Here is a 10,405-nt window from a genome sequence, read left to right as displayed (position 1 = left end):
CTGCAAGCATGAAGTATCTTCTATGTGGTGGACACAGGTCTGTGTGCGGGTGACACAGCAGAGAAGCGGACAGAGAGCCTCCCCCTCACCCCCCTTAAGAAACTGGGCAGAGACAGGCAACAAACAAACCCTTCCTCCTCCAACAGGGGAGTGCTGTCTTGTTTAATTCCTCAGAAAGACCCCCTTGACTGCTATGCGGCCCACAGACCTCACCAGGAGTTAGGAGTTAATGCAAATAATTAGGAGGTGGCCCTGCAGCTCAGAGCTGAGGAAGGGAAATTTTGAAAAGATCATGTGGAAAATCTGAAAACAGTGGTGTGGGGAGTTAGGCTAATCTTGATCTGTAAGACACTACATTGCTAAGTATGTGTGCTAAGTTGTTTCAGCCGTGTCCAACTCTTTGTGACTTCCCCCCTGGACGGTAGCCTGCCAGGCTCCTCTGTCCATGGGATTCTCCAGGCATGAATACTGCAGTGGGTTGCCATGCCTTCTTCCAAGGGATCTTCCCAACCCAGGGATGGAACCCGTGTCTCTTAGGTCTCCTCTTTTGGCAGGTAGGTTCTTTACCACTAGCGCCACCTGGGAAACCCACATTACTGAGTATGCTATGCTATGCTAAGTCACTTCAGTCGTGTCCGACTCTGTGCGACCCCATGGACGGCCCCACCAGGCTTCCCCGTCCCTGGGATCCTCCAGGCAAGAACACTGGAGTGGGTTGCCATTTCCTTCTCCAATACATGAAAGTGAAAAGTGAAAGTGAAGTCGCTCAGTCATGTCTGACTCTTAGCAACCCCATGCACTGCAGCCTACCAGGCTCCTCTGTCCATGGGATTTTCCAAGCAAGAGTACTGGAGTGAGGTGCCATTGCCTTCTCCGATTACTGAGTATGGTATGTGATAATAAAATCTTGTCCTATTTTAAACTATTAGTTTAAATGCTATATTAACAACAACAACAAAAATTATTTGCTGCTTTCAGTATTAAAATCAGAATTCAAATGTAAGAAAAGAGAAAATATCAAGTCGCTCATTACAAACACTCCTTCCCCTTCAGATAAGACTTCAGACCCTCACCACCTCCACTACTGTGGCTGCATCACAAACACTGCTGTGACTGCTTCACAGATGGGATTTGGAGACCCAGGAAGGTGAAATTACTCCTTCCAAGTCACAAAGAGCATTAGTGGGAAAGTTCGAAGGAAAGCAAAGCAAAAACTTCCTACTTCTGGACCCATACCTTTCTCCTCGAAGTGAATCATCAGTATCTTCAGTTCAGTTCAGTCGCTCAGGCACGTCCGATTCTTTGCGACCCCATGGACTGCAGCAAGAAAATCACAAACACCTGGTAATTCCTTCAGCTCTGCTTCACTCTGCAATTCCTCTATGGAAAGTTTCCAAGGAAAATGATTTACTTACTCATAAAGCAAGCTTTTGAATTGTGGTGTTGGAGAAGACTCTTGAGAGTCCCTTGGACTGCAAGGAGGTCCAACCAGTCCATCCTAAAGGAAATCAGTCCTGGGTGTTCATTGGAAGGACTGATGTTGAAGCTGAAATTCCAATACTTTGGCCACCTGATGCAAAGAGCTGACTCATTTGTAAAGACCCTGATGCTGGGAAAGATTGAAGGCAGGAGGAGAAGGGGATGACAGGGGATGAGATGGTTGGATGGCATCACTGACTCAATGGACATGGGTTTGAGTAAACTCTGGGAGTTGGTGACAGACAGGGAAGCCTGGCATGTTGCGGTTCATGGGGTCGCAAAAAGCTGGACACAACTGAGCAACTGAACTGAAAGCAAATGTTTATGGAGGGTCTACTAGATACAGGGCACCTTGCTAGGTGTTTAGGACCCAGAGATCTGTAGGAGGTTTTCTGCAGGGGAAGTTCACCCTCTCACGGGAGAGACAGACCAAGTAGCTAACAATGACCACATGGCAGGGCAAGCACCACAGTAATGACATTCCCGGGGCTGGGGAACCTGAGACAAGAAGCACCTACATTAACCTGGCATCCGGGACATGAGCTCAGGAGAGGTGATCTTTGAATTGTGTTTTGAAGAAGCTGTAGGAGTTGGGCAGCCAGAGGGTAAGGGTAGGGAAAACCCCAGGGAACAGTGGGAGCAAACACTGTCTAGCAGAAGACACAAGACAGCAAGGCTGGAGCTCTGGGGGGGTGCGTTAGAGATGAGACACGAAAGGGGGCACGGGCCATGTCAGGAGGGTTCTTGGGAGCCAATCCAATGAATCTGGAGTTAACTTACACTCCTGTCCCCACCTTCCCAGCACCCAGCCATCCCCAACCTGCTTAAATCCCGTGTGTGATGTCATCTCAGTGAAGCTGCTTCAGCAAAGGCCACCAGCGACTGCCTTCATCACTAGCCAATAAAATCCTAACACATCTCTTCTAGTCATTTCTGCAGCAGCGGAAACACCAACCACGGCTCCTTCCTGTACACGTCTTCCTTTCTTTGCTTCAGTGAAGAGAAAGTCTCTTGGCTTATCCCCCCGGCTCTGAGGTCGCTGTCACATTTCCCCAGGTCTCCTGTGAGCTCTTAACCTGCCCCCTACTGCCTGCCGGCGGGAGGTGCTCCCACCATGCCCTCCACCTGTCCTTGTCCCACTCTGCATCCCTGGGCTAACTCACTCCTCCTCTTGATTGCTTTCACCAGCACAACACTGCTGGCAGCTTCCAAATCTAGATATCTGCTCTAGACATCAAGATTCTGCTCCAGATTTGAAAAAGCGGTCCTTCCTTCAAATATATTTTACTTATTTCTGCTCTCTTCTTGACAAAACATGACAGGTGCTGGCTGCTGGTCTAAGACTCAATGGAGAGAAACTGGGTACAGCAGGTTCACTATCACGTGTTTATCCCTTGCAGTCTCCCCCCAAATGACTTACAAACATCTCCAACTCACTGAGTGCAAGTCTGAACTCATCATGGTCCCTGAACGTATTCTCGCATCCTTTGTCCCGTATCTTAGTGAATGGTACTTCTGTTCCCCAAGTCACCCAGCTCAGAGTCATCCTTTTCATTTGGAGTGATGAAAACACTCTGAGTTCTACCTACTTAAATGTTTTCTAATTAAATCCCTCCTTCTTGTCCCCACGGTTGCTGCCTGAGCTCCTCAGGAAGTTATCTCTCACCCGCCTGTAACAGAGCGTGGCACGATTCATCAGACATCGTTGAATCCTGTTCAACAGACATCCATGAATTTATGGATAAAAGAACACGAGAATGAGTGGGAAACCTGGCCAGTTGCTGAAAAATTCTCACCAGCCACACTGGTCCTGTTTGGTACCTTTCAATCCACTGACTGAACCAATGAAAGCCACATCTTTCTGAAATTCCTATCTGATGACATCATCCCTCTGATTATCAGCATTCAGTGACCAGTCGTTCCTACAGGATAAAGACTAGATTCCATGGCTGGCACTGGAAGTCACCCGAGGTTAGGGACGTGCGCTATTGCTCTGCCCTCTTTTCCTGAGGTTGTTCTCATCCTATAAATACTTTCCAGTACCCGGAACTACTGACATGATTCCAATTCCACGTCTTTACGTATGCTTTTCCCTCCAGCAAGATGGCTCGCCACACTCCCCTCCCACCCTTGCTTTCACATCTGAAAATTAACTAGTCATTTGCCAAAACTCAGCTTGTGCTTCCCTTCCTCTCTGGAGCCTGTGCTGAACTTTCCACCCTGGGCTCCACTTCCCCCTCCTTTCCTATAAGACTCTGAACTCGCTCCTGGAACAGCAGCATTTCACTGCTGTTCACAGGCTTGCACTCACCCCCTACTGGAATCTTTTCCCGTCTTAAGAATGGAGGCCCCCACCTTATTAATCTGGGAATTAGCACAAAATGGAGATTCAAATATTTGCAGATGGATTGATGAATAAATGGATGAATAGATGGAGAAGGGTCTTGGAAAGATTACAGGCAAGGAGATAATGTGATAAGATGTGCATTTTAGGAAAACACTGCTGTCAGAGCAAAGAGCTGGAAGGCTCATAACACAAATCAGAGAATATTACAAAGAATCCAACGGAGATGTACAGAGAAACAGGGAGAGTAGCAGTAGCAAAGGAGAGAAGGGAATGGATCTGAAGAAAAAAAAAAAAAACTTATAAAGTGAACACACAGATTTTACTGATCGTATGGGTAGCCAGCAGGAGCAAGCTTGAGAAAAGTGAAGACATCAAGAATGGCTTCTAGGTTCCCAGCTTAGAAATAAAATATCTATACATTCTAATCCAAAGCATTAAGCCAGGCAAAGATACACCACAAATTTATATATGGAGCCAATCATGCATTTGGCTTCCCTGATAGCTCAGTTGGTAAGAATCCACCTGCAATGTAGGAGACCCCAGTTCTATTTCTGGGTCAGGAAGATCCACTAGAGAAGGGACAGGCTACCAATCCCAGTGGGCTTCCCTGGTGGCTCAGAGGTTAAAGCGTCTGCCTGCAATGTGGGAGACCTGGGTTCGATACCTGGGTTGGGAAGATCCCCTGGAGAAGGAAATGGCAACCTACTCCAGTATTCCTGCCTGGAGAATCCCATGGACAGAGGAGTCTGGTGGGCTACAGTCCACAGGGTCGCAAAGAGTCGGACACGACTAAGCGACTTCACTCACTCACTCACCAACCCCAGTATTCTTGGGCTTCCCTTGCAGCTTAACTGGTAAAGAATCTGCCTGCAATGCAGGAGACCTGAGTTTGATCCCTGGGTTGGGAAGATCCCATGGAGAAGGGAAAGGGTACCCATTCCAGTATTCTGGCCTGGACAATTCCACAGACTACACAGTCCATGGGGTCGCAAAGAGTCAGACACGACGGAGCGACTTCACTTTCTTTCACTTTCTATTAAACTAAAGGGCAGCTGAAAACAGGAAACTAGGAAACATGGTTGCCTGGTAAATCCTAAATTACCATAAAAAAAGAGACTTTCCTAAGCTCCCTCGATTCATAAAGATTGGAAGAAAGTATTTATAGCAGGTCATCTCTTGCTCTTTCCAGCCATCTCATCAGTGAGCCAGGGATATATATATATATATATATATATATATATACACACACACACACACACATACACACACACACTTGAAACTATGCTTTATACCATTAAAATACCATTACAATCATGCTTTTTGCATATTTAACAGAAATGTCTCTTTACCCGAAACATAACTTTAAACATACTTTTCTTGCTTCTTGGCAATGAAAACACAAATCAACAGAGTAAATCCATCCCTGAAGTATACACCTCATTCATCACAGTACACTTGTTCTTGGCAAGAACCATAATGTGCTACAAAAACTGTTATTAAAGTAAGATTTGGGGATTCCCAGGCTGGCAAGGAATTAGTTACTTATACTGCTTTAGAAATTGTTTTCTTATAATTTCCTTTATTATTAACGGTCTTGTTAGACTTATAGTTCAAAGTAACTTTCCTTTATTAATCTAATGTATAAAGCCCAGCTATTCTAAAGCTCACTTAAATCATAAGCTGCTGCTGCCAAAGACGGCCTGTCCTCCTAGGCCAACTGTAGTTGTGCACAACCTCCCAGAAGATGATTCCGACTTTGTATCACCATGAGTCTAGCACCCCCTGCCACATCACTGAATCATTAGTTTCAGACTCTAGAAATTACTAATTCAAAGGTTTACAATAGCATGTGGTATTAATAAGTACATAATTTGTTTTGTTTCTACCACAAAAGACACTGGCTGACTGATAAAGACCGGTGAGTAGAGAATTATTCAAACTTGAACCTCTTGAACAATCATTTGTCAAAAATTTAAGATTCTGTAAGGCCAGAAAAACCTGTTATATCCTAACATATTGAAAATAAAATGTTGCATTACAAGAAGCCCTCATTCATGTTCAAGGGCAACACTTGGCAAATTCAAAGCATGAGCACTAACCAAGGTTGTCTCTAACCCTTTCTGAATATACAATATATAAACTACCAAAAATTCAAGGCTGCTAAGTAGCATCATATTGTAAAATCAGAGTTACGAATATTCTGAGCAAACTCTCGTAAAAAAATCATCTTCCATACAGTATATACTTTGTTGCCAAACTGAGCACAGATCATATTGCTAAATGTTTTAGTGGATTCAGATTGGTCAAAATAATTTATCAGGCTCATCAGGTAACAGGATTAATTATTATATCAACTCAGAGTGGATGAACATGTAAAGTATCAGTAGTGCTTCTCTAAGTCTAGCATTTACAACAGAAACCACATTTAAGGAAATGTGAATCTTGCAAACATTATACTTTTGATGTAATAATGATACTACACAACTTTCTCCTTGTGTACGTTGCAAGATGGAAAGTTGGCTGGAATATTCTGCCTAGTGCTAGATGTTCACATCAATCTGGGACTGTAAAATTTTCCAGACACCAGCGCCCCACAGATTGTAGACTCCACCAATTTCCTGACTACTACGTGGTAAAATTCCAGGCTCACCTATTTACAAAACCAGCCCCTTCCTCCATGTTATTTCAAAAATGTTTCTGGACTTGATGCCAATCCTCCATCTCAGGTGAGAGCTGTGTTTCGATGACAGGCCTCATTTCTTAAAAAAAACACCTAATTCATGTCTTCCAAACCCTTTTTTTTTTTTAACTAGGAAACAAGAAACCTATCAGGGAGTGCCTGCAACTTTCTCTACTGGCCTCCCAAGACTGAGACCTTTATATTCCATTTTGACAAAAAGAAGCAGAAAAGGGGAACGACAAAGAGAGGAGAAAAAAGAAGCAGAAAAGAAAAGATGTGGGTGTAACGGCATAAAAACTACCGTAAAATGTCCACATAAACGTAATTCTAACAGGAGATTGAATGAATGGACGTTGTGGGAAAAACAGTAGTAAACTTTAAAGCCACTGAAAGGTTTTAAATGCCTCAGGGAAAAATAAACATTTGCTTCCAATCATTTTCTCATTAAGCATTCTCTGCTAGATGGTGAGGCTTACTTAACACGCACACGCTCTGGCTCCAAACCACCAGTGCCAACTTCACCCACTGCCTGATCCCAGTCCCCGGCGGGCCATGTGCCCCGCACCTCTGCCTGCGCCCCTGCGCGACAGCGCTGGACTCCACGCGGGCCTCGTCCTCGGCGCCTGAGCGAACATCACCTCGCCTGGCCCTGCTCGCCTCCTCCAGACCTCTGCCACCTCTGTGACAGGAAGGATTTCTTGCACGGAGAGATTTTCCGTTAGCTGCGGCTGAGATGGCTGCGAGGCGTGTTTCCGGGAGCGCTGGCAACCTAGCTGCTGTCCCCACCGCGCAGCGGCCTCCCCAGCTCCGCCCCGGACCAAGACCCAGGCCTGCGCCTAGCCTCTCTGAGTCGCGTCTACCCCGCCATCACCTCCTAACCTCTCCAACACTCTCCCAAGCTCCACGCGGGCGCAAGGTCTCATGCGCCTTTCTCAGCTCCCGGGCGCCCCCCTCGGTTGGAACGGACGCATCTCGAGACCTCATCGCTCCCAATTATCCGCGCAGCCCGAGTCCCGCGCCTGCCCGTCTCTGCCCCTGAGCGCCAAGAGCGGCCGGGCAGCTCATTGCGTGCCCCACGGGGAAGTCTCCGTCTGCAGGGGCGAGGGGGTGGGGCTCAGGGAGGTGGCAGGCGCCAGAAGGGAGACCCTAAACACGTGCAAAGAAATAAAACCCACCACGTGCGCGCGAGAGAGCGTGTGGGCTCGTGTATATGTGTGTGTGCGTGTATACGCGCGCGGCCGGCCAGGGCGTGGGCGCCGGGCGTCCCGGGGGACCGGGCAGGAGGGTGCCCCCGGCCGCCGCGGTGCGGGGGGCGCAAGGGGGGGCGCGGGTACTCACACGAACGCGTGGTAGACGAACGCCCAGCCGCGGGGCCTCTCCAGCACGTTGTACAGGTAGTTCTGCAGCCGCCGGTACTTGACGTTGCGCCGGCAGCTCTGGCCGCTGGTGTAGGAGAGCGGCTTCCCGAGCAGGCTCATCCGGGCGCCCTGCTTGCCCCGCCGGCTCTCCCGCAGGCCGCCGCCACCCAGCGCCGCCGCGCGGGTGCCCAGCAGCAGCAGCCCGTCGCCGCCGGCGGCCGCCGAGTTCAGCAGCGCCCTGGCCCGGCCCGACTCCACATCCTTCATGCCGCCGCCCGTGCGCCCCCCGCCCGCCGCCGCCGCCGCCGCCGCCGCCGCCGCCGGCGCGCCGCTCCTCACCCAGAGCCCGGCGGCGCCGCCCTCCTCGCCGCCCGCGTGCTGGCGGGGCATGGCATCACCGCGGGCACCGCGAGGGGGGCCCCGGCGGAGGGGGCCGCGGCCTCATGCGCGCCGGCCGCTTTCGAGGAGGGAGCCGCCACCGACGGGGCGCCCGACGGCCCGCGAGCTGCGCGCCGGGGGGCGGAGAGGGCGCCCGGAGGAGGCGAGGAGTCCAGGTGTCCAGTAGCCTTCAGTTCCTTAGGCGAAATCGGGACGTGTCGCGGGGGTGTCACTCCAAGAGGGCTCCTCCAGCCCCTCGGTCCCCGCGGCGGAGACTCCCTCCTGGCGAAGCGCCCCCCGGGGCTGGAGAGGGAGCTCCTGCGCGCGCACGCCGGGTCCCAGGCTCCCCACGCCGGATCCCAGGCTCCCCACGCCGGAGGGGACCTGCGGCACCGAAACCCCTGTCAGGGACGAGAGTTCGGGGTATTCTCCCCAGGGCTTCGGAGCTGTTGGAAGGTGCGGCCCCCTCGTACCCAGAGGAGGAAAAGGAGAGGCAGGCGCCCTTTCCTCCTGCCGCTGCACCGCCGCGCGGGCTCGTCCCGTCGTCCTTCCGCGAGTGGTGTGCGCGGGAACGGCCCAGCCCTGCCCTCCAGGTACCAGCCAGTCCACGAGCGCGCCGGCCCAGGCTCCGGGCGGGGGCGCTCGGATCCCCGCGTTCAGGGTGCAGCCCCGCGGGACGCGACTGCCTAGCCGGCGAGATGGGCGCTGGGCATCTCACCGCCACAAACTCCTCCAGCTTGCAGTCTGTGACTTTCCATCCCAGCATCAGATAGAGGAGCTGGACATCCTTGCCAGCCGGGGGTGGGGTGGGGTGCGTCAAAACTCCGCTTCTCCGCGGTGAACGACTGGCGCTGGGCTGTGCCTGACAGCGGCGCGAAGCAGGGAAGGACAGACCGGGTCCCTCCGTCAAGAAATTTGCATTGAAGTCACAGAAAGTCATAAACAGGCGAAGTCTCTCGGCGGTGGCGGCGGCAGTCCCTGAGTCTGGGGGCGGGGGGAAACCCTGTAGGATGGAGAGTCCAGGACCGCAATTTCGCTGGGTCCTCTCCCTACCCCGCTGTGCTGCCACTTACGCAGTGAGAGGCTTCTCCCGCCGCCTCCGACACGAGAGCGGGGCGCCCCAAACCCCCTTCCCCCTGGGGGAGGAGGGAGGCCGCCGAGCCTCTGGCCTTCAGCGAGACGGCGGCGTTAAAAACTGTGAGCCGCTGTGCGGGAGACACTGAGAGGAAGCTGGGCTTGGGAACTTCTTCCCAAAGAGTGGAACCCCTCCCCTCCCCCTCAAATAGGAAGGAAATGATCACTAGTTAAACTGAAGGAAGAACTGGGGTTCCACCGCAAAGCCAGAACAGATGGTTCCGAGACAGTGAGTCCCAGTGCCTTTTTGCTTCCAGAAGCCGAAAGCTGAGGCGTGAGTCCCGTGTCAGCTGCCCCCGGCTCTGGGGATGCTCGGCCAGCTCCTCCGTGTGCGCACACCCGTGCCGGCTCCGGTCTGCCTCGGGCAGCGGCCGCACGGCCCCGCTGGCCCCTTCCTTCTTCCTGTCATCGCTGCAATGTCCGCGCAGCCCACTCGCCGGCTCCCGGCCGCCGGCGCGACCCCGCGCCCCCTCCCGCCCGGTGCCCGAGCCGGGTGGCCGCGGGCGCTTCACGGAGGCGCTCAGTGCAGCTGGCTGCGGCGCCACGTGACTGCCCCCTAATTCACTTCCACCCGCGCGCGCGCGCGCACGTGGAGGGGGAAGGGGGCGGCCTAGTGCCCCCAAGGTTCAGGCCAAGGGAGAGAGCGCCCCAGAGAGAGCGCTCCAGTCCTAGGGCCGAGCTAGGACCAGGCGGAGCGCGAGGGAGTTGGCGTCGCTATATTTAGACTCCCCCCAGAGTTTCCGCGCAGGGCTTTCAGGGTGAAAGATCTAGAGGCTTAGAAGGATTCGTGTGCACGCTTTCAGCGTGAAAATCTTGGCTTTTGTGCAGGCAGGAAAATGAGAAGCATTTCGCCTTGAACGAGCAGTTTTCCTTCTTGCACACTTAACCCCATCCCACTGCGAAGGTCAGGTCCCTTGTCTCACTGGCACTGCTGGGCCCAGCTTGCTAGCTGGAAGCTTTGGGAAGGCGGGACAGATTTCCAGGGAAACAGCCAGTTGCCTGACTTCTCATGGATGCTTTCCTGAGTGT

At 52.2% G+C, this 10,405-nt stretch overlaps 1 protein-coding gene and 1 long non-coding RNA gene across 3 annotated transcripts in view; both read right to left on the bottom strand.

The window, feature by feature from the left end:
* The window catches only part of LOC147365578 (uncharacterized), a 36,086-nt gene extending 34,677 nt beyond the window's left edge, over positions 1 to 1,409 (bottom strand). The window contains exon 1 of the long non-coding RNA XR_015132574.1: positions 1,237 to 1,409. This is a non-coding gene — a long non-coding RNA (uncharacterized LOC147365578). The remainder of the gene's footprint in view (positions 1 to 1,236) is intronic.
* KCNQ5 (potassium voltage-gated channel subfamily Q member 5) overlaps positions 1 to 10,050 on the bottom strand; it is a 626,605-nt gene extending 616,555 nt beyond the window's left edge. Inside the window, exon 1 of one of the 2 annotated variants that reach the window (XM_086316787.1) lies at positions 7,845 to 10,050. In XM_086316787.1, the coding sequence (XP_086172913.1) occupies positions 7,845 to 8,254 (410 nt within the window). In that variant the 5' untranslated portion in view covers positions 8,255 to 10,050. The remainder of the gene's footprint in view (positions 1 to 7,844) is intronic. The other variant, XM_086316788.1, reaches the window with a different exon arrangement.
* Between the last annotated feature and the right edge of the window lie 355 nt (positions 10,051 to 10,405).

This window comes from Bos grunniens, chromosome 9, assembly GCF_055505025.1.
Source record: "Bos grunniens cultivar Pamir isolate PY7600 chromosome 9, Bosgru_T2T1.0, whole genome shotgun sequence".
In the NCBI taxonomy this organism is placed as follows: domain Eukaryota; kingdom Metazoa; phylum Chordata; class Mammalia; order Artiodactyla; family Bovidae; genus Bos; species Bos grunniens.
This window is presented reverse-complemented; position numbering and strand designations above follow the sequence as displayed.